We start from the raw sequence: 25,025 nt of genomic DNA on the forward strand, positions 1-25,025 counted from the left end.
GGAAGGAGGTCAAGGTGAGGGTGATAGGCCGGAGTGGGGGTGGGGGTGGAGAGGTCGGGAAGAAGATTGCAGGTTAGGAAGGCGCTGCTGAGTTCGAGGGATTTAACTGAGACAAGATGGGGGGAGGGGAAATGAGGAAACTGGAGAAATCTGAGTTCATCCCTTGTGGTTGGAGGATTCCTCGGCAGAAGATGAGGCGTTCTTCCTCCAACCGTCGTGTTGCTATGGTCTGGCAATGGAGGAGTCCAAGGACCTGCATGTGAGGGATGAACTCAGATTTCTCCAGTTTCCTCATATCCCCACCCCCACTCCGGCCTATCACCCTCACCTTGACCTCCTTCCACCTATCGCATTTCCAATGCTCCTTCCCACCTTTTTTATCTTAGCCTGCTGGACACACTTTCCTCATTCCTGAAGAAGGGCTCATGCCCGAAATGTCGATTCTCCAGCTAGATACCCTGTACCTAAAATGGCGCCAAAGAGGCGACATTACAAACTTCTCACTGTTCTCATTCGATTGCACATGACAATAAAGGCTATTCTGTTCTATTCAGTTGAGATAGTATCTGAGGCCCAACCATCTTCAGCTACTTCATCAATGACCTTCCCTCCATCATAAGGTCATATGTGTGGATGTTCACTGAAGGGCAATGTTCAGCACTTTACACGGTTTCTCATACTGATGCAGTCCATGTCAAAATGAAAGATCTGGACAATATCCAGTTTTTGGCTGACAAGTGGCATGTAACATTGCTTGGCATTTTTATGGCACAGATCTCCATCTTCAACAAGAGAGAATCTAATCATCACTCTTTTAACATTCAAAGGCAATGAGAGTAAGTTCCCTGCCATCCACATTCTGGGGTTAGCATTTACCACAAACTTAACTGAATTGTACTAGCTTTTATAAGTACTGTGGCCACAAATGCTAAGAATCCTGCAGCAAGTAATTCACTATCCAGTGCGCCATCTTCAAGGCACAAATCAGGAGTGTATTGGACTACATGCCACTTTCGAAACAGCATTCAAGACATCATCTAGGACAAAGCAGCCTGCTTGACAGGTACCAGATTCACATGCATTCCATATCACTTCCTCCTCCACTGACACAGGCTCTTTAAAAAGCATCTTTCAAACTTATGCTGTCTAGTAGGAGAGGGCCGCAAGTAATTGGGAACGCTAAAACCTGCAAACCACTCCCTATCTTGTCTTGAAAATATATTGTTGTTTCTTAAGCATCACAGGATCAAAATCCTGGAATTCTCTCCCTAATGGCATTGTAGGACCGACTGTAGCAGTTCACGTAGACAGTTCCTTGTTACTATTTCAAGGTCAACTAGAAATTCAGAAAATGCTAGCCTGGTCAGCAATGCCTGTATCCCAGGCATTAATTTGTTTGTAAAAATAAGTGATAACTATTAAGTATGGTATTATCCCATTGACAAAACAGTATCAGTATAACTATGGTATGTTTAATCTCAGTCCTTTTTCACGAAAACAAATTTCAAGTAATAAAGTCCTGTGTACGCGTTTTTGACACTTACACTACTAGATCACTTGAGGAAATGATTGGTCTTAGGCTGGCTGAGGCATAGCTTCAGGAATTTCTGTACACCTTGTTCCTGATCACCAGGTTAAGAGGAGGACTTCAGGTGCTTCATGTGAGGACCTGCCAATTTCAGACAAACATTGGTGTAGGTTGGCAGACTACAGATTTTTATGTAATATAGCATACCCCCAGAAGGAAAAAGTTGGGGAAATAAGTGGACCTTTACACAAGGAAAAATGAATTTTCATGTATATAAAGCCCTTTTTCTTTCCTATGTGGATTTTCCCAAATATTTTAAAAGTCCCATAAATATTGTACATACATATGAACATGCAACTTAGGAGTTCTGGTTCATCTAGCCCACTCTGCTAATCAATAAGATCGTGGCTGATTTAATTGTAACTTCAAAGTCACATTCTTGCCCACACCCTGTAACCCTCCTTAACAAGCATCCATCTGCCTTTGAGCTAAAACTGTTCAAGGACTCTGCTTCCACCACCTTTTTTTTAGGAAGAAAATTCAAAAGAGTCAAGGGAAGTCATTTTATGATAAGAAAGTATCAACCCATCTCTGTTTTAAATGAGTGATCCTTGTTTTTTTCTCTTTTTTAAACATAAGCATAAACATTTCCTCCACATTTTACCCTGTCAAGACTCCTCAGCATCTTGGCTTTCAACCAAGTTACCTCTTACCCTTCTGAACTCTACCAGATACAAGCCTAGCCTATGCACCCTTCTTCAGAAGACAAACTGCTCTTCCCATTCAAGGTATCAGTCTAGTAAACCTTTTTCTGAACTGCATTCGATGCATTTACAACCTTCCTTTTTAAATAAGATGACCAGTACAGTGCTCCCTAGTGCCTTGTATATTGAAGCATAATCACCTCCTTTTGTGTTCAGTTTCCCTGGTGATAAATGATAATGTTGTATTAGCATTCCTAATTACTTATTGTGTCTCCATACTAATCTTTTGTGATTAATACATAGGCACCCAAGTTCCTTTGCATCTGAACACTGTACTCTTCCACCACTTTAGATAATGCTTTTTTATTTATTCCTGACAAAAGAGACAATTTCACACATTTTTCCTGTTATATTTTACTTTCCACATAACCTGCTTACTTAATCTGTTTTTTTTGTGTATCCTCCTTATGTGCTCTTCACGACTTATTTTTCGACTACCTTTTGTGTTGTCAGCAAATTGGCAACCATACCTTACATCTCCTCATCTAAGTCATATAAATTGTAAACAGATGAGCTCCTGACACCAACCCCAACAGCTAACTTCTTGTTGCATCTTGCCAACCTGAAAAAGACCCATTTATGCCTACTGTTTGCTTCATATTAGACATGCAATCATCTTCCAAGCTTCGTACACTGAGCTAATCTCTACAATAATCTTTTGATGTGGCACTTTATCATATGCAGAGAAAGTAAGGACTACAAATGCTGGAGATCCGAGTCGAGAGTGTGGTGCAAGAAAAGCATAGCCAGTCGGGCAGCTTCCGAGGAGCAGAGAATCATCCCTGATGAAGGGCTTATACCCAAAACATCGATTCTCCGATTCTCCTGCTCCTTGGATGCTGTCCGACTGGCTGTGCTATTCCAGCACCACACTCACAACTTTATCATCTCCCTTTGGTAATCCAAGTACAATCCCCTTATTTACAGCACATGTTGTCTCCTCAAAGAACTCCAATAGATTGGTTTTGTGAAAGGGAAATCACATTCGACCAATTTTATTCTGCCAGATTACCTTGAATTTATCCAAATGCCTTGCTCTAACCCCTTTTAATAGTAGTTCTTATGTTTTCCCTATTCCCTATAATCTATGCTGCCATTAGTCAAATGGCTAGATAATCCATTATAATATTGATTCAGAGATTAATGTTGTTAGGATATGGGTGTTCTAATAATTCTGTGGGATCTTTCACATCCACCTGAGGAAACTGACTAGGTTTTAATTAACTTGTCTGAAAGAAGGTACCTCAGACAGTGCAGAAATCTCTCCCTGATCCTCCAGTACTAGCCCATGTTATGTGCTTAAATTTCTGGGATGGGATTTGGAACCCATGAAGTTCGGTTTGCATACTGCCTTTGGCAGTGAGCTGGCATTTATAAATGATTTTGGAGATGCCGGTGTTGGACTGGGGTGTACAAAGTTAAAAATCACACCACACCAGGTTTATAGTCCAACAGGTTTAATTGGAAGCACAGTAGCTTTCGGAGCGACGCTCCTTCATCAGGTGATTGTGGAGGGCTCGATCGTAACACAGAATTTATAGCAAAAATTTGCAGTGTGATGTAACTGAAATTATACGTTGAAAAATTGATTGTCTGTTAAGCCTTTCACCTGTTAGAATACAGTGATAGCTTCACTTCTTTCATGTGTAGACAATCACTGTATTCTAACAGATGAAAGGCTTAACAGACAATCAATTTTTCAACGTATAATTTCAGTTACATCACACTGCAAATTTTTGCTATAAATTCTGTGTTACGATCGAGCCCTCCACAATCACCTGATGAAGGAGCGTCGCTCCGAAAGCTACTGTGCTTCCAATTAAACCTGTTGGACTATAACCTGGTGTTGTGATTTTTAACTTGGTATTTATAAAGTAATTTTTGTGGGTTTTTTTTTAAAAACAAAACTAATGGAACGTAAGTTTTAAGTGTTGGTTGATGAGGTGCAAGTTTGTATTTCAATGTAACTTATACATATTATGGACCAAACCAAACCTCTTCTAAATATATTAAGATAGCCTAGACCCCAACGTTTTCTTATTTTTAAAGGCATTGTGCTCCAGATGAAATTTGAATGGTCAAACTACTAAACTTTGAGCAAAACACTAGTTAAAATACAAACAAAAGAAAGCAGAATTGGGATAATAACTCTATTGGAAAATTTGTTAGAATAATAGATTAATTAACGACTATACAACAACTGTTCCAATACAGTAACATCCCACATACACACCCTTGGCAAAGGCAAATTCACTAAAACAGATTGTCTCACATGCAATTATCCAGTCCCAAGTCATTGAAATATACAGCACAGAAACAGACCCTTCAGTCCAATTCATCCATGCTGACGAGATATCCCAACCTAATGTAATCCCACATGCCAGCACCTAGCCTATGTCCCTCCAAACCCTTCCCATTCATATAACCATCCAGATGACTTCTAAATGTTGCAATTGTACCAGCCTTCACTACTTCCTCTGTCCAGGAGGAAAGAACATCAAGAAAGTGTGTGTGTGAGAGAGAGAGAGCATTAGTGATCTGCTATAGCAGGAGGAGATGTATAGTAGTTTCCAAAGTTCAACAGCTACTGAAAACTAAATAGACATCCTGGTTCTGTGGTAGCTTGACCCCACTCCTTCATGCTGTTTCTATTGTTCCAACTTTTTAATAAAAAAAACAAGGCCTCACAAGCTGTTTATTGGCTTGGAACAGATTGCTTGGCACTTCTGTCTCAGCCTCCCTTCATTTTTTTTAAACAAAAGGACAAAATGCAGCTCCTAAAGTCATAGTATTGTTGATAACTCAGTTTGAAAAATGTCATCTGCTCCTGAAGATGGAATGAGGATATATGTAAAAATATTCAGTCCCTTTATCGTGGAGTGGTAGTGTCTCTACTTATGAACTGGGAGTTCTGAGTTCAAGTTCCACCTGCTCCAGAGGTGTCAAAACTTAAAAATCTCTGAATGGAATTTAAAATGAGAGACACAGTATAAAAGCACTTCTCATTGAAACATTGGAACTATTGCAAGTTCAAGTGTAGCTGCCATTTTGCATACAGCAAATTCCCACAAAAAGCTAGAAAATCAGTTCATCTGATGGTAATGTCTGGAGAGAAAGGTTAACCTAAATACTAGGTTTCTCTGATTTTTGTTTTCTTATACCAAAGGAATTTTAATGTATACTTGAACAACCGAAAATGACAAAGTAAGCCTTGGTTAATAAACTGCTATTCTTACAGGTGACCCATGTTTCTGGTAAAAGGTCCATTAGTTACAGTAAGAGGTGTCTACATTGCAAGTAGTGAGTTATGTGTTGTCCAAGTCCTGGTAAAATCCAGTCTTAAAGTCCAATGTTTTGTTTGTACTTAATATTTTTCAACCATTGACTCAATATGGAAGGTTGGAAAGGGCTGTTATTACTCTTACTTCAATTATACTAGTCATTCAGTTATGATGCTAGCCATTTTTGGATTTGGGAATTGCATATCAGTAGCTCTAACTAAAAAGGGGTGTGTATTTTAAACTTTGGCTACAAAATTCCCCAGTGTGCACGTATGTGGCCCTAAAGGTGAAATAAAGTACTTCACTTTATTAACTGTTTACCTAAAATGGGACTTAAACTGATATTGTTCAACTTTTAACTGTGATCTTTTAATTTATAATAAATTGCTCATGTTCTTCTTTTTTGTTTTCTAGGTTTGGAAATATGGCTCCAACTTCTGACGTGCTTCGTTTTAAGTTTTCAAGCTATGGAGATTCCATGTTGCAGAAAATGAATTTGTTAAGGCAGCAAAAGCGATTCTGTGATGTCACAATCCGAATCAACAATGTGGCCTTTCTAGGGCATAAAATAATATTTGCTGCATGCTCTCCCTTTTTGAGAGACCAGTTTTTGTTAAATGATTCGAAGGATGTCCGGATTTCACTCCTCCAGAGTTCAGACGTTGGAGCACAGATACTTTTGTCCTGTTACACTGGTATCCTAGAGTTTCCAGTGAAGGAATTGGTCAATTACTTAACTGCTGCAAGCTACCTTCAGATGGGTCATATTGTAGAAAGGTGCACACAGGCCCTTTCTAAATATATTGAGCCAAAGTTGTTGTCTGAAGACCATTCACACAACATAGGTGAAAGCAGCACTTCACCTACATTTCCTGAAACTTCAGAAAGGCCACAAGAAAGCCCTCCACCTGATTCCGAGAAACACAAATTGGAAGATCTTATCGAAACTGGGGATGTCTCTGATTGTGAAACTGATTCCGAGGACAGCAACATTCGTATAGTTAAAGTGGAGTCTCTGACCAGTGATATTCAAGAGAGTGAGAATGGTGATAGTTTGAGCCATCTCTCAAATAATTTCAGCAATAGTGTAGAAAGAGCTGTTGCAAATTCTCCAGAATCCCAGTACTCTCTCATCAATTCAACTGTTGATTCAAGAAACAACAAAGTGGTAGATAGTTGTTTAGAGAATTTTGTAGGAGATCCACCCAGATTATCAGAAGTTGTCAATGGTACAAGCTTTATGCTGGCAGCTAATGAATTTGAATTGCAAGGTTTGAGTAGTTTTCCAAATGAGGAAATGGCTGCTGCAGGTGGGTTTTTGTTCAAGCGTAACAGAGGCACAAAACTGTTTGCAAACAAAACAATGTACACTAATCATTTTAAAATGCAAGACAAATGGCTTCAGAAGCCCCACCATTGTAGTACATGTGGAAAAGTCTTTCAGCACCTTGAAAACTTCATTAGTCACCTGAAAACACACAAACTTTTCCTGTGTCTGCGCTGTGGTAAGATTTTCACACAGAAAAGCAATCTGACGCGGCACATCAGAGTACACACAGGAATCAAACCTTACCAGTGCACAATTTGTGGAAAGACGTTCACTCAAAAATGTTCTTTGCAAGATCACCTGAATCTCCATAGTGGTGACAGACCACACAAGTGTAATTATTGCGATGTGGGCTTTGCACATAAACCTGCACTCAGGCGACACCTCAAAGAACAGCACGGGAAAAAATGTGTAGATAATGTCACTGAAGGAAGCATACAAGAAATTACTCTGGAAGTAGACACTATTGAATGACTGCAGTATTGCTGAATTTGGTCTAATATCTTGTTAGAAGGCTGACCAAACATAGTTGGCCAAGCAGTAAATCTAAACCTTTTAGAAAAGGTGGTAGAACCAATGCACCAAATCAACAACATAATGGTATCTCATTAGTGGGTTAGTAAATATGCAGAGCACTGCACTTGGGGGGGAAAAAATGTTCTGTAGATTTCTGTTCTGCTGATGAGATAGAGCATTGTGAACTAACTATTTTAACGTTTGATTCTGTCTCTAATTTGAAAGGTGCAGTTCAGTAGTTCAAACTGATTGTGTTCTACAGACCACTTAAAAAGTGGCATATTTCATACAGAAGGATGTTTTAAAATAAGACACTAACTCTCTTTGCATGTAGGCAATGGAGTGCACCTGATTAGTGAACTATTTGTCCAGGAGTAATATCTAAATTATAAAGCTTTGCCTTATGATTTTGTTAAAAATGGAAACAGGAATAGGCTATTCAGCCCCTTGAGCCTTTTCCACCATTCAGTCAGTTCATGGCTGATTTGTACCTCAATTCCATTTTCAACGTTGTTCCACTTCCTTTGATTCCCTGACCCAATAACAATCTATTGGCCTCAGTCTTAAATTCCAAATGATCCACTCTTGTAAATAGGAGTTCCAGATTTTCACTGTTTTGTGGAGAAGAAACGTGCTTCCTAACTTCAGCCACAAATGACTTTGCTGTAAAGTCAAGGTTATAATATCCCTCTAAACTTGATTCTCTTGCCAAAGGGAATGATTCTTTGAAATTACTGTGTCTTAGATCCCCTTATTTTAAATGCCCCAAAGCACATCGCTTAAATCACTTTTTTTCTGTGAAGTTTTCTTACTGAAATTATGCCATTGTTTTAAAATCTACTTCCAAATGGCAGGTATGTTTTCCCTATATTAAGTGAGTGGGCAAGGGTCTGGCAGATAGAGTACAATGTTGGCAAATGTGAGGTCATCCTATATTTTTGTCGGAATAACAGCAAAATGGTCAGGACACTGTCCTTCGTTCCATTTGGTACTGTCTTCCTATCTCTTGTTTGCAGATTTCTACCAGTAGAATATGCCATTTGGGGAAACTAAGTGACAATTAGTAGGCAAGGATATGTAGTTGTAGTTTCTTCAGCATATATCTACCATGAAGGTTTTATTCCTAAGGGTAGTAATTTCTTACATTTGAACTTGATGTTGCTAGAATTACTAGTTGTTCTACTCCAGCAGTGACCCAGCATAGGCTGCTTTACCTAGGTGTCTGAAGAATCAAAGAATTTTGTATTATATGGTGTTACCGTGGACATTGGTTTAAATGATTTAAGCACATTACTCGTTTGTGTTTAACAGTCATATGTTTAATTTCTGACCAAAGCACTTAAATTTTGCTCTGCTATTCCTTCAAGTTTCTAACATTTGTGAATAATGGACTGCTGCTTGAAGGCATTACAGAATTGTACAAAACTGATCTGGGGGTAAGGGGATGATTAGAGGAAGTATTGCATGGTTTATGTTTTGATTAGCAGTTCGGATTTTTGATTTGTCCTAAGGTAATAAAAATCAGACTCTGTTTTGAAATTTGTCCCATTTCCCTTTTCTCTCAGGCCCTAAAAGAAACCTAAAGCTTAATTTTTTAAAAAAGAAATTCTGATGCTGTTCCTGAAGCCAACACTGGCTGTAAAAATAGCAGATAAGCTCCTAATGGTGATATTATGGGAATTTGAAGAGGACCTCTGTGGCCTAGGACAATTTGCCAAATGTAGAAGGGAAATCTCAAAATGTTCTCTGTTTTCAAATGGCCTAACTGGTTTCTGTCAGAGGGGTCAGATAGGGTTAAACCCTTGGTTTTAGAAGAGATACTAAGAGCTTCACCTTCACAGTTGATCTGGAAGTGTAATTTCTTTGCTCTTGTCCTGCAGATTTTACTTCATTGAGGTTTTAAGTTTTACTAAGCCCTCTGGTATTTGGCTGTTTTCGTATGCCATAACAACAATGAGCCTGAATTTATAAGTGACTCCAATCTTGTCTCGTTTCGTAATCTGTTGTTCACAAAGGAATTGCTAGGTAGTGATCAGTAGTGAAGCTCTGGCTCATTTTCTTTTTGTCCCTTTGCATCACCCTAGTATAGGTATGTGAGAAAATTATGAATTTTCTATATGCATTGACTTTGTAGATTAAAGAGACATTTCATTGGCAATTTCATCACATGTAACATAAATGTTGGATTCTAACCTTGCTTCATTTGAAATCTGTCAGGAATGCAATCTTGTAAGGTACCATTATGCCCAGTTTTCTTAATAGTACCTTTTTTTTTTTCTGAACTAAAAGCTATGTTATGTCATAATAGCTCATGTCAGTCATAATGTCTCCGTGCATACTGCTGTTGAAATTTTCTAGACAATAGTGTTAGGGATTTTGACTTCATGCCCATAGACCTCCCACACTGAGGTCTGATCTGTCTTGATTCAAGGTTTTGGACTCTGAACCACTGTGTTGCTGTATCTTTCATGTGTGTTCATTTCTATTAAATCAAATGATTAACCATTTCAAGGGTGCTTAAGTAAGGTACTCTTTTATTAGGAATAAGTACTAAAATAGAAAATGTCAAAGCCAAAAAAAATCATCCATTGACTGATTCCACCTTGCTCTTAGTTGTAACCAGTGATGTTTGTTGTTTTTAAATGTAGGTTTTGATTGCTTTAGTTTGACATTTGTGTGAAGAGACTAGAAAAACTTGGATTGCTCTTTTTGAGCAAAGCATGTTTTTTATATAATAGAGGTTCAAAATCTATGAAGGACTTTGACAGAATGCAAAAGAAAAAAGGTTAACCAGCAGACATGGATTTAAGGTAAATGATAAAGAACCCAGAGCAGAATGAGCGGTGTAGAAGAAATTAGATTGTTTTTGTAGTAACTTATTACACTCCAAAATTACTGTCTAAAAGGGTGATAGAAGCAGATTTAAAAGTAACTTTCAAAGGTGGAATTGATTAAATGTATACTTGAAAGGAAAACATTTGCAAAGCTATCTGGAAAGAACAGGGAAGTAATTACATAGATTTTGCTCTTTATTAGAAAAAAATCTTCATTGAAATAGGCATCAAACAAAAGGTATAGAAATAGACTGTCATTCCAAATGAAAACAGAGTAGAGGCCATCAAAACATGAAGTTCACCAATAAGTTAGAGAATCCTTTATTGAGTGATGAAAATGCGGAACCTAATACTTTTGGATGTGCTTTTAATAGGAAGCAAGAGAGAAGACAGTAGATTGTACTGATGCAAAGTAAATGAAGAAAGGCTCAGGAGGAGCAGCATGATGACTTGAACTGGTTAGTCTGAGTCGCTTGTGCACTGTAGTTTTATTTTTGTGTGGCTTTGGGTTAAACAAACCCAGGAAGTGTACCCAGTTGACACTGATATTCAGGTATTTGCCATTAAATTTCAAACCCCTAACTTGGCTATTCTGGAACATTCATTTTGCTATCATTCTTATACTGTCCTGTTCGCTAGAAAACGAGACAGGAAAAAAAAAATCCAGTTTTGTTAATTTTTGAGTTCTTCAATGATCTTAGCACAGCTTTCATAAATCAGTGGTCATATTGCTATTCTCCTGATATGCTTGAATGATTTAAGCAGTCCCAAAAATAATTTGAAGCCTACAGTTTTCAGTAGTTTGCACTTTCTCCCCCAAGGTAACTTACTCAATCAGAAATCACATCCAGAACATGCACATTAGAAGCTGGCTACACCCAGAAAACTGGCAATGCTCTTGATCACAATACTTCACCCACTGAGGTTCTGCTAATTGCATCTGTTTACAAGCCCCCTTATGACCTTTTTAGACATGGGGATCCTGAATAACCATGCTTTTAAAAGCTTTTGAATAGATTTAATTTACATGAACTGACTACATCAATATTTATCAAGGAATGGCTCTTTTTTTCGATTTCTGTTTTTAAAAATGGGGTTGCACTCAACTGGTAGACTTTACTAAAAGTGCTTAATACTTGTCATATGTTCATAGAGATATACAGCATGGAAACAGACCCTTCGGTCCAACCCGTCCATGCTGACCAGATATGAATTCCGCAGATTCACTACTCTCTAAGAAAAGCAGTCTTTAGCATCTCTGTCCTAAATCTACTTCCCTCTAATCTTGAGGTTGTGTCCCCTAGTCCTAGTCTCTCTTGTGATTAACTTATTTTCAACCACATAAATCACACCCAATTAACAAGAAATTTAAAAGGAAAAAGTAATTTTTTTTAATGTTCTAAAATTCTGTACAATTGCTGTCCAAATCCAGTTCCTTTTGGTTCATGGCAAATTTTCTTTAGTGATTGGCAAATGAACTTGAATAGAAATGCAAGACCAGAACTGTTTGACAAAGCTACTGCATTTCTGGTTATAGTAATTGATTATGACCCAAACCAGAAACTCCAGGCATGGGTGAATAGTTGGTGGGTTTTTAAAATCTTCCTCCTCCATCAGTATTACATTTTTGAAAGGTTATACAGACTGAGAATAGTTCACAAGGAAGTTGTCTAATGACTCAGCTAGAGCCTCTATTGGGTAGTAAGAGATGTTTAACACAGTGGGATAGGACTTGATGTCTCTACCTTTTTACTCCTGTTCTTATGTATCCAATCTGAATATAATTTAACACTTTTTAATGTTGAGGATCAACAATTATGCATTTTTAGAGGAACACTAATATTAATGATGCATAACTTCAGTCTTCAGCGTAGTTCATGATGCTAATTTTCCATTCTGATTTTCCCTAACTGTAGAGTTCCTGATTTCTGCTCACTTAATTTTGTGAGGTGCCATTGTAGGAAAGGGGTGGCAGAAGTTTGTCAAATATTTACAAAATTGTCTTTCAAGTCTTCGGTTTAGAGCAGCTACAAAAACCTGAAAAGATTAATTTGAACACCATTTTAGTTATGGCATGGAGATTTGTAAGACACAGACCATTCTAAAAGTGCAGTGCTTGGGAGAAAATTGTCTTGATGATCAAATACAAAACTTTTATAACATTCGAATGATAGTTGACACTTCTCACTTTTTAAAAAAAAGTTTAAATACTGAAAAGAGGTACCTCTTTAATTTCCTAGATTATTATGTTTGAGGGAGTTTTAAAAAAAAAAGTCAGCATTGTAGATGTGCATCAGTTTCCTAAGAGATTAAATATCTATCTGTCACCTACAGGTTAGCATGTACAGGAAGTACAAACTCCCATTAGCTGTCACATTCAGGAGAGGTGCTGTTGATCAGAGAATATTCTAGGCACAAGAATAAAAACAAATGTTCAACTAACAAATTTGACTTGAATTTCTTCTTGAAGTTATAAAGAAGATTGGTGTCAGCGTGTTGTGCCAGGAGGTAATGTCCAGCACAAGTTTTCTTATCCAAAAAAAATGTGTAGATAATGATGTACATTGCATCAAAGTTGCTAGCCATGATTAATCATTAATAGATTTGAAATTTACAGATTTGATTCATACAACAGAAGTAGTTTATCAACTTGATTTCACTACATACTTGAGTTGTAAAAATATGTAATGAATTAGCATTTTGGGTCTTTGTCAAAGTGTTGCTTTTTGACCATGCAAGACTATATTGAAAATTTCAAACTGATAAAGATGGTTGATCAATTTTTACCCGCAGTTAAATGGTACTGTTTTAATATCTGTTGATATTTTTCAAATTATATATGCAATCTCACTATTGTTAGTATCTTTTGACACTATTGGTCCTGAAATTAGATTTTTGGGTTACCTAGCACATTAACATATACCTCACCTGGAACAGTATTTGCGATTCTTACGTGTACCTTCACATTTGTAAATTTAGAATGTTGCAACATTTTCTTAGCTGTGAAATCTTTAAATTCTCCAAGTATGGGTATGTGAGACTGCAGCTATAATAGTGGAATGAACCAATTTTGTTAATAACCATGGCCAGTTAAAATGTTTAATGTTTATTAACTTGCATAGCACGTAAAATATATTTTGAGGAACGAGATATCAAAATAAGAAATGATCCATGGACTATCTCCTATTTTTGGAGATCAAAAGTTTTATTGAATATCAGAATGCATCATAAACTGCTATATCGAGTGATTTGAGTAGGTCTTCAGATCTGTGATATTTCTTCATGTAATAAGGTGATATTCCTCCAGCTAAGGCACCAGGGAGTGAATGTTGAAAAAGGAGCCATCACATTTCCCTCCCTGTTGTATAGCTCATACAAATGGCATTGCCAGATATCTGGGTACATGGTATAAATACGCTCCTCGATCATAAAAACAAAAAATAGCTACTATACAAGGATCAAAATTATAACACTGCACCAAAAGCTGCTATCAATTTTGGATAAATCAGCACTAACTACTATTTTAAAGTTTTGGATGAGGAGTCAGGAAAACGTTTTCATTCTGGTATGTATTGATATTTTGCTTCTGACTAAAAAGATAATTTGATCAATTCACTTTAAATTTATTCTAACAATTCGTACCAAATTCAAAAATCTTTGTCAATACTTAAGATGTTGCCAAAGAACGGATGAGCTTTTGATAATACAGTTAGTGCATTGTCAAACGTATTTCATCTTGCTTGGATGTCCCTTTGTTACACTCTGTATTTTGACTGATATTGTGCCTAGTTTGATATCTCATCATTTGGCTGATTTGACACCAAACTGTCTACGTTAATTTCGGTACACCTGGTGATGTATTTGTCACTTGGTCTAATTGTGTAAAATTTAGTAAGAAAATGTGATTTTTAGTTCTTGTCCCATGTCCTGCAGTCACCTAGACAGTTTTGATATTTTAAAATGATCCTTCTGGACTGGGATTTGCAGATGTATAATGTTAAGAATGCAGCATAATGTAGAGGTGTGTGACTTTCATTGTCCTTTGTTGATAAAATCATTTAAGTCCAAGGTACTTGAAGTCAATAATTGTCTTTGCTGTCATTCTTGAATAGATTAGTAGTACACTTAAAAATGTCTAGGAGTCCTCTTACAGAATTATATTGTTTTTCAGTTGTATCCTCAATCACTTTACAATTTTTAAATTAAGCTGGATGTCTGCTGGAGTACATCTGCTTTACAGTCAAACTCTGATGTTCCAGCATCTGTTGAGAACAATAAAAAAATGTCCCTAAAGGGCATGAGTTATTTGCAACCTTTATTTTTCAAATCATAAAACAAATGTTTTATCAAAAGTACACCTAAAGTTAAGAGGCACATTTAGTACTCAAAAGTGAAAAAGTAGTTTCCTTATGGTACAATGTATACACAAAAGATTATTTTTTTATTTTTTGCATATGTTATGTGAATAAATCAGTTATAGCCTTTTCTATTTGTTTGACCTAGCAGTTAACTCTGAGATGCACTGATGAAAAAATAAACGTCCTCTTTTTCTGTAATACCTGAGTTACACATTCCTCGTGGTATAGTAATACCACAATGGCAGGATTTTTTTTTACAACAGCAGTATTCAGATTTATTCACTGGAAAACAAATTCACTTAAAAAAAAATAAACTGCTTTGTAAATGAAGTAATTGAGCCTTGCATTTACTGTGTGCATCAAAGCATCCTACATACATGCAACAGCTGTATGAGTTAACATATCTGAAGCAATCATACTGCATGCTGACAGTCATTGCTGTACAAAAATATTACATATACTGCAGATTCAAAAACACTGTGCAATGGTGGGAAGGCTTTGCACTGAAGTACTACTGTACAAATGGAATCAAGTTAGTATCCCAAACATCATTGTCAGTTTGAGTTCCACAACTTATAAACTTTATTTTTTTATTTTTATATCCAGAAGTCCTCGTACACACCATTAATTATTCTCTTTCTCTTTTCCCCCCCCCCCCCCCCCCACCAAATCAATTGTATTTTTTATCTACTCACCACCACCAGTAAATAAACTTGAATGCTACTATTTATCACTGAAATAAAAGTAATTTTCATGCTAGTTGCCCTTTACACAATGGACACAGTAGATGGTGTGTGGAAGTACAGGTAAATCTCTGTCGGATGTGGGAGGTCCTTATACTTGCACATATGTCATCTACTGTGTCCATTGCTCTCAATGCGATCTCATCTACATTGGAGAAACACGATACCAACTTGCGGAACATTTCAGAGAACATCTCTGGAGGAAGAATGCCTCATCTTCCACCTTGGGTCCCTCCAACCACACAAGATCAATGTCGATTTCACCAGTTTCCTCATTTCCCTTCCCATCCCAGATCCAACCTTCCAACTCAGCACTGCCCTCTTGAACTGTTTGATGTGTCCATCTATCCGCTCCACCCTCCTCTCCAAACTATCACCATCACTTCCCACCTTCATCTACCTACCACATTCCCAGCTACCTTCCCCTCCAGCCCAATCCCCTCACTCCCATTTATCTCTCTGCCCCCTTGGCCCCAACCCCATTCCTAATGAAGAACTCCTGCTCGAAATGTTGACTCTTGCCCTTGGAATGCTGCCTGACCAGCTGTACTTTTCTAGCACCACACTTTTCAACTCTGATCTCTAGCATCTGCAGTCCTCACGTTCTCCCATTCCAGGATAGGGATGCTACCACTGCCACCAAAGGCCTAAAATACCTTTCAGTTGGTGTCCCAAGATTTCTTCCAGTTTGCCATGCTTGTGGCTATAAAGGAACACATCTGCATACAACTGGTTGTTTTGCTTTTACATAACAAGGTTTCTATTTCTATAAAGCAATATTTCCTCTGACACTCTGAACAAAGAGGGGACACCTTTTAATATGTTATACGGAGATTTGTTTGCAGCAGGTACATTGGTAAACTGTTTCATCTGAGACCCTCAATTGCCCCAGAAAATCTTTTCTGTACACTATCCAATTCTTCATTATATATACATTACATAATTTTAACAAATCATCAGTTCTCAATTACAATTTTTAGTCTTGGATATTCTGTACGATGAAAGCATCAGACTGCAACATCTGCAAGAAATATCTCCGCCTTGTGTCACTCTGGTTGTTCTGAGTGTCTTTCCTAAATGGGTATGTTTAATTTGCATGCCTAGACAAAAATGTGGGTAAGCTATTGTAAAATATATTGCAGCCTACATCTTTCTGTATTCAAGTACATCTTGATTGAGGGGACTGCAACTAATTGCGGAATTCCAGCTATGGCCCTGCCTGAGAAAAGCTAACTCTACTAAGTTGAAATAAAATCTAGCACCTTTCATGTCTGTGTAGATCAGACAATGCATTTAATCCATAGTTTTAATTGTTCTGTAGTATTTTGAATCATGCAGTGCAGGATGTTTGATTATTTTTCTCAATCTGAATTAAACTATCAGGAGTTAAATAATAGTTGAATGCTCAGAATTTGAGTTAACTATCTTGTTTTTTAAAAAAAAATCAGACATGATAGTTTTTGATCTTCATTTCATAAAGGTACAATATTTAAAATTTCCATAGTCATTGACTTATAACAAACACCATGCACTTCTGTAAATTGGTTCATCAAAGTAGCATCAAAACAATCTTGGTTATTTAACATCTAAGTAAGTTACTAATTATGTTTGGACACTTTTCAGCAGATGATAAATTTGTAAACAATCCTACAATATCTGCAGAAAAGTCTCCCTTCCAAAGCGGGTTGAACAATTGTGAGCATTAGTGTGGTACAAAACCAGATAGAAGCATCTCCTTCCAAGCATTAAATTATTGATTTTTTTTTTGCTGACAATCTACCATTGTGCAAACAACAATAAATTTTTTTAAAAAATCAGACTAATGTTTTGATAGTGCACAAGTAATCCTTGGAGTATTAAGTAAAACTAATATTGGATTATTCAAGCTGTTTCATTTTCTCAACATTGTTCAAAATATATAATTCAAGCTACAACTGGTGGAACAATTTGTATTTACAAGGCTGAGGTAAACTTTAACAACTACCTTAAAAACATAATTCTTCCACAATCTACGAGGAAGGAGAGCATATTTCCAGTAAAAATAAAACAGTAAGATTAGGGTCTTGGTGGTAGAACATGATCTTTTAATCCTAAACAATTACAGTAAAGGTAAAAAAAAGTTACTGGTGCTGAAAATTAAATAAACCAGACAACATTAACATTTGGAGTTAACATTTTGGATCAAATATGAACTCTTTATTTTTAACAAGTTTCAAATTGATATTTAATACACATGCTGAACACTGATATTTCACGTACTTGCGTATTTTAAGTTGAAATGGAAATATATCTTCAACCAATGTTACCTAACAGTAAGATATTTTGAAGTTGATTCAGTGTTGGAATATCCATGATAAGTAGCCATTTAGTTCAAAGGCAATACTCCTGAAACAGCATCGGGTTGGTATGTGTCCCCTCCTAATGTATCCGTTCGCAAAGGTTCTACAGTTTTTATTTTTTTTATCACCATCCTCCCTGCCCTATCACTACTCTCACCCTGTAGTCACCCTACCAGTTTAATAAGTAATTACAGGCCTCTTCCATTCATTATCCTAAAAGTATTCAAGATGTTTTCAGATTAGCTTAAACATTTCACAAATTGAATGAATTTGATTAATTATGCCCTTAGGTCTCTTAGAATTTCACTATAATAATTTTGATGGCATTCATAAAGAACTACATTTTTCTTCCGATGTGGAAAACTCTGCATGAGAATATTAAATTTCATCATCTGTTACCCATTATTTATATATTCTATAAATCTCTATAGTTCCTTCACTGTAACTCCCACATCCTTCAATTCAACTGCACTTCTCAGTGGTATAAGTGTTCCTCTCCCTTCGGAGACTGATAACTTTTAAAGAAAAAAATACATTTGCACTTCCGGTTTGTAGCTAAAAAGGATCTCAATAAGATTTTACATTTTAAGGCATTTACTGTTATAGACTAAGCACTATTTATCCAACACTTTCGACAGGCTACCTGTATTTTAAATTACAGAACAGAACTTTTCCTTTTCACTTTTAAGACTATTGAAAAATCCATTTCACATGCCTACTTTATACTATTACTTAAGCAGTCATTCAATTATTCTAGGCTCACTCCAAAGTGACTTTTAACTCCCAAAGGTTTACTTGCATTGTTTTCTTTTCCCAGCTCAGTATCTTTTCAGCCCATAACCATGTTTCAATGTGAGTGTTTTTCCTGGTGATTCCCTCCTTAGAGCATGCAAGGAAATGAATTGGTCTTTTCAATCCAAACCATAGTTCCCCCAGATTTCTGTGGATAACCATAGATCCTTCTAGCTTTTGGCAGTCTGCCTGTGTCTGCGAGTTTTCAGAGAAGCCCTTCTCTTCTCAAAGTCCATGTCCATGGCAATACGATCACAAACTTTGTATCAGGGGAGAAATACTGATTAGTTATCCTTGACCCCAAATCTTATCTTGGGAGTAAATGGACAGTTTAAAGTATAACTGTTTACAACTTGGTATTCTTAACACCTTCCTGGGACTTTTGAGCAGTATAACCACTGTAAGTATTGATGCTACTGTCATTGATGCACATGATTTGGAGATGCCAGTGTTGGACTGGGGTGTATAAAGTTAAAAATCACACAACATCAAGTTATAATCCAATCAGGTTTATTTGGAAGCACTAGCTTTCGGAGCTGCTCCTTCAGTTGGTTGCTAAGGCCATTGTTGCTAAGTGTGAACATCAAACCTTGACCTCCCTTTAATCTTTCATAGCCACATCCCTCAGGCCTGATGTTCGGCAGACATCAGGACAGATCACATGACCCCCTTTATGATTGTAAACAACTAATTTCCAAAACAAAGCAATCTTGTAAAGCCTCATTTGTAACAAATCCATCAATTTATTTGTCCACGTTACTCTTGTGAATGAACTCCTATGAGTTTTGATTCCTATTGGCAATCCATTCAAGTTGTTCTGTCCTTTCCAAATCTCCATATGATTGAAAAACTTGCATTGACTGCTTGCGTTAAAGCAATCAAACTGCTGCCATAAAACACGTATGGTTGTTTCTCTTGTTTGTTAGGTGCATTATTGCATTCTTTAATGATTGTTGATCATGATAAAGAGATCATTGATTATGGTATGGATAGGTGGAGTAGATCAGTTGCTATGATGAGTATCAACTTCTGGCTCTTGTACTTCTCAATTTTTACCAGGTTTGAGTAAACTGTCACTTTAGCTTGTCGATAGCCACATTGACCATTCACAAAATTTCAAGTAGAAGTACCCCATTAATGAATTGGATGGATCTCAGCACCTTGGAAACATTCTTTACCAATACATTTTATTTTCTGGCTACAGTTCCTAAGTACATATATGAGGAGTGCTTCAGTTATTACTATTCCTTGATTTCTACTATTGATGCATACATGAACAAGAAAGGCATTCTGTCCTAATGTCATAAAATGTGGCATCTGTTGGGAGGAAACCTTTCCAAAAACTAGCCACAATCTTTTCGCCACTTGAAAATGTTATCATTGATCTCGACCTCTCCTCAGCTTTCTAAATGTTGGTTTCTGTTGTGGAAGTTGTCAATTCACCATTTACTTTATCTCCATCCCTCCAAGACCAAGCTAAATGCAAGCCAACAACAAAAACAGAAGGGAAATATCTGTTGTAAGATTTGTGAATGTATTTAAATATTCTCATGATAAATATTTGTGGACATTAGAGTTTGTTTTCACTGTTGATTTTTTTTATATATGTTTAATAATGTGCTGAACGGAAAAAGCAGTATAAAAGCTCCTTTCAACTTTGTGAACTTAAAACAGTAACAAAGTGTTTTGGAGAATTGTTTACTTCAGTTGTATCAATGCCAGTTCTATTTTTTTAAAGTTTCACTTAGTTACAGAATGTCATAGTTCTTTTTCTCATGATTCAGTAAACATGGCCTTCCTGGAGAACTTCCTGAGTGCAATTATTTGAGTTTTTCAAACCAAAGATGGCCAACTAATAGCTTCCGGACGATATAGTTGTACATGTGATACTTGTATGGTTCTATATTTAAGTCTTTGTATACTCTTAATCGGTAACACATTTCTGAAATGTTTTGAGTAACTATGAATTAGTGATATCATAATCTCGCTGCATTTTTTTAAAGCCCTAACCCTTTCTCTGCTTCAACTTTCACAATTAGACTTAAATATCCCATCATACAACGTAAGTCATACTTTTTATTGACTGAGAATAATCTATTAGAATTAGTCTAACATAACAAAGATTCATTTATGGATTTGCATTTCTGATATATTTTTCCATTTACCACCTATGACAGAGGTATGTTCTGTTAACCACCAATTTTGCATACTGACCCAAATTCAGTTTTAGACCATACATTGCTTGTGTAATTCATCTGTGACCTTTTAATGATTTATTGTATAACTAATCAGGTGTGGATCATATCAAGAGAAATTAGAGTCGCTCTTGGAATATTAAAATACAAAGGAAATAATTCATTAAAAGTACAAAAATTTGTTTTTCAACATTCTCTAAAAGCAATTTGCAGTTAATTTTCCATTAGTGTGAATCCAGAACTTGTTACAGGAAAATAATATTTCCATGGCTTAAGTTTAGAATTTAACAAAATAGGTTTCCCATTATTTTCAGTGAAAATCTCTACAAAGTGTTTATACAGCATGTCTTACTCCACATTCGTTGTTTATACTTTGAATAAAGACATGTATTTTTATTTTCTAATGCTATGTAGTGAAGAATGGTCCACAAATTAATATACAGACTTAATTTTTTAATCAGCAAAGGCTAAACACGTTGGGACTCTGCTCACTGGAGTTTAGAATGAGAGATCATCTGGTTCAAACATTCAGGATTCTTAAGGGGCTTGACAGGGTAAATGCTGACTGGATGTTTCCTCTTATGGGAGAGTCTAGCACCAAAGGACATATTTTCAGAATAAGAGGGTGCTCATTTAAGACCGATAGGAGGAGGAGTTTCTTTTCTGAGAGTTGGAATTCCTTGCTGTGGAGGCAGAGTTCTTATCTGTATTTAAGGCTGAGATAGATTCTTGTTCAGCAGGGAAATCAAGGGTTACGGGGAAGAGGCAGGAAAGTGGATGTGAGGAAACTCATCAGTGGTGATGCTATTCAATGGCGTAGCAGGCTCTAGGGGCCAAACAGGCTACTTCTGCTCCTATTTCTTATGGAGCATATCTACAAAAATAAAATCCCACGATTGACTTAACAGCTTGTATTTATATAACCCATTTAACACAATGAAACACGCCAAGGCCCTCACAGGAGCATCACAAAGGAAAATGTGGCACTAAACCATGTAGGGAAATACTTGTGATTAAATCAAAGAGGGTCTAAGGAGCATCTTAGAGGAAACAACAGCTAAGAGATTTAGGGAAGGGACTGGGGTAGAAGCAAATTTAAGGCACCGCAATCAGTGCAGGTGCCATAATGATCACTGCTATTCAAGGGGCTAAAATTGGAGTGCAATAAGTCTTGAGATGTTCTTGATTAATGGGTGTGTAGTGTTTCTTGAATGCTTAAATTAACTGTGGCAACTTTTCTGTCGCATTTTATTTAATATGTTTACGTGATATATGTGTTACTAAGAAAATAACCTACTGCACTAAAGCAAGTAAACAGATCTATTTTAAATAAATGTTATTGGAATCAGAGTTCAGGAAATTTTGTATGGTATCCCTGATGGTCAAGGTAATTCTTTCTAAATATGGTCTAATATGAAACAACACAATACAAATGCAACTGGCTTCCTGTCAAACAGGAGCTTTCATTCCCTGCCAAGAATTCCCACTTCCTTTCCACTCTTCCTGCCCAGTTCACCTCCCCAGAATGCCCTTTCAAATCTGATTATGGAGGTTTCTACTAATTCCTGCTTTATTTTGATCTTAGCTTTCTGAATTCAGCATATAAAATGCTTCTGTAAATATTCTAGTATAACTAGGTTAAGCTAATTAAAATCACTACACAACGCCCTTTACTTTCATTATACCTTGAAAAGTTTGAGAGAAGATTTGTAGCTCGGGTGCTCGTTGTTGAGGCTCTGTTCACCGAGCTGGGAATTTGTGTTGCAGATGTTTCGTCCCCTGTCTAGGTGACATCCTCAGTGCTTGGGAGCCTCCTGTGAAGCGCTTCTGTGATGTTTCCTCCGGCATTTATAGTGGCCTGTCTCTGCCGATTCCGGTTGCCACTTCCAGCTGTCCGTTGCAGTGGTCAGTATATTGGGTCCAGGTCAATGTACTTATTGATTGATTGAATCTGTGGATGAGTGCCATGCCTCTAGGAATTCCCTGGCTGTTCTCTGTTTGGCTTGTCCTACGATAATAGTGTTGTCCCAGTCGAATTCATGTTGCTTGTCATCTGCGTGTGTGGCTAAGAATAGCTGGTCGTGTCGTTTCGTGGCTAGTTGGTGTTCATGGATGCGGATCATTAGCTGTCTTCCTGTTTGTCCTATGTAGTGTTTTTTGTGCAGTCCTTGCATGGGATTTTGTACACTACATTGGTTTTGCTCATGCTGGGTATCGGGTCCTTCGTTCTGGTGAGTTGTCTGAGTGGCTGTTGGTTTGTGTGCTGTTAGGAGTCCTAGTGGTCGCAGTAGTCTGGCTGTCAGTTCGGAAATGCTCTTGATGTATGGTAGTGTGGCTAGTCCTTTGGGTTGCAGCATGTCTTTGTTCTGTTGTCTTTCCCTTAGGCATCTGTTGATGAAATTGCGCGGGTATCAGTTTTTGGCGAATACATTGTCGAGGTGGTGTTCTTCCTCTTTTTGCAGTTCTGGTGTACTGCAGTGTGTTGTGGCTCTTTTGAACAGTGTCTTGATGCAACTTCTTTTGTGTGTGTTGGGGTGGTTGCTTTTGTAGTTCAGGACTTGGTCTGTGTGTGTGGCTTTGCTGTATACCTTTGTGGTGAATTCTCTGTTAGGTGTTCTCTGTACCATCACATCTAGGAATGGGGGTTGGTTGTCCTTTTCTTCCTCCCTAGTGAATCGGATTCCTGTGAGTGTGGTGTTGATGATCCGGTGTGTGTTCTCTATTTCTGTGTTTTTAATGATTACAAAAGTGTCATCCACATATCCGACCCAGAGTTTGGATTGAATTTGTGGTAAGACTGTTTGTTCTAACCTTTGCATTACCGCTTCTGGTATGGGTGAGCCCATGGGTGTGCCGTTGATTTGTTCGTATATCTGGTTGTTGGATGTGAAGTGTGTTGAGAGGCACAGGTCCAGTAGTTTGAGTATGCCGTCTTTGTTGATAGGTTCACCGTCCTGTTGTCTGTTCTGTATGTCTAGCAGGTTGGCTATTGTTTCTCTGGCTAGGGTTTTGTCGATAGAGGTGAACAGTGCCGTTACATTGAACGAGACCATAGTTTCTTCCTTGTCTATGTGTATATTTCTGATGGTGTCCAAGAATTCCTGTGTTGACTGTAGAGAGTGTCTGGATCTGCAGATCAGGTGTTTCAGTTTCTGCTGTAGTTCTTTAGCCAGTTTGTGATGGTGTCCCTGGTAGTGATACCAATAGTATACAAAACCCTCTTACCACAAACATACCCGCGCAATTTCATCAACAGATGCCTAAGGGAAAGACAATGGAACGAGGACATGCCGCAACCCAAAGGACTAGCCACACTACCATACATCAAGAGCATTTCCGAACTGACAGCCAGACTACTGCGACCACTAGGACTCCTAACAGCACACAAACCAACAGCCACTCTCAGACAACAACTCACCAGAACGAAGGACCCGATAACCAGCATGAGCAAAACCAATGTAGTGTACAAAATCCCATGCAAGGACTGCACAAAACACTACATAGGACAAACAGGAAGACAGTTAATGATCCGCATCCATGAACACCAACTAGCCACGAAACGACACGACCAGCTATCCTTAGTAGCCACACACGCAGATGACAAGCAACATGAATTCGACTGGGACAACACTACCATTATAGGACAAGCCAAACAAAAGAACAGCCAGGGAATTCCTAGAGGCATGGCACTCATCCACAGATTCAATCAATAAGCACTGACCTGGACTCAATATACCGACCACTGCAACGGACAGCTGGAACTGACGACCAGAATCGGCAGAGACAAACCACTATAAATGCCGGAGGAAAGATCACAGAAGCGCTTCACAGGAGGCTCCCAAGCACGGAGGATGTCACCTAGTCAGGGGACGAAACGTCTGCAACACATTCCCAGCTCGGCGAACAGAATCACAACATCTTGTAAAGGTTTATAAAATCATGAGGGGCATAGAGGGAATAACCAAGGGCTTTTCCCTGGGTTGGGAGGAATCCAAAACTAGAGGGCATAGGTTTAAGGTGAGAGGGGAAAGATTTAAAAGGGACCAAGGGGCCATGTTTTCCACACAGGGTGGTGTATGCATGGAATGAGCTGCCAGAGGAAGTGGTGGAAGCTGGTACAATTATAACATTTAAAAGGTATCTGGATGTGTATATGAATAGGAAGGGTTTAAAGGGATATGGACCAAATGCTGGCAAAGGGGACTAGATTAATTTAGGATGTCTGGTTTGCATGGATGAGTTGGACCAAAGGGTCTGTTTGCATGCCGTACAGCTCTGACTATTCAGTAAGTTCTAAAATATTTTAAAAGTTGGTGTATCCTGGATTTTCTTTTGTTTATGCCATTGA

At 37.7% G+C, this 25,025-nt stretch overlaps 1 protein-coding gene across 5 annotated transcripts in view; it reads left to right on the forward strand.

Moving 5' to 3' along the window:
* Nucleotides 1–14,938, forward strand: part of zbtb26 (zinc finger and BTB domain containing 26) — a 38,915-nt gene extending 23,977 nt beyond the window's left edge. For all 5 annotated transcript variants that reach the window (XM_072565728.1, XM_072565730.1, XM_072565729.1 and 2 more), the window contains exon 2: nucleotides 5,988–14,938. In XM_072565728.1, coding sequence (XP_072421829.1) covers nucleotides 5,998–7,374 — 1,377 coding nt within the window. In that variant the 5' untranslated portion in view covers nucleotides 5,988–5,997 and the 3' untranslated portion in view covers nucleotides 7,375–14,938. The remainder of the gene's footprint in view (nucleotides 1–5,987) is intronic.
* The last annotated feature ends 10,087 nt before the right edge of the window (nucleotides 14,939–25,025 follow it).

This window comes from Chiloscyllium punctatum, chromosome 49, assembly GCF_047496795.1.
Source record: "Chiloscyllium punctatum isolate Juve2018m chromosome 49, sChiPun1.3, whole genome shotgun sequence".
In the NCBI taxonomy this organism is placed as follows: domain Eukaryota; kingdom Metazoa; phylum Chordata; class Chondrichthyes; order Orectolobiformes; family Hemiscylliidae; genus Chiloscyllium; species Chiloscyllium punctatum.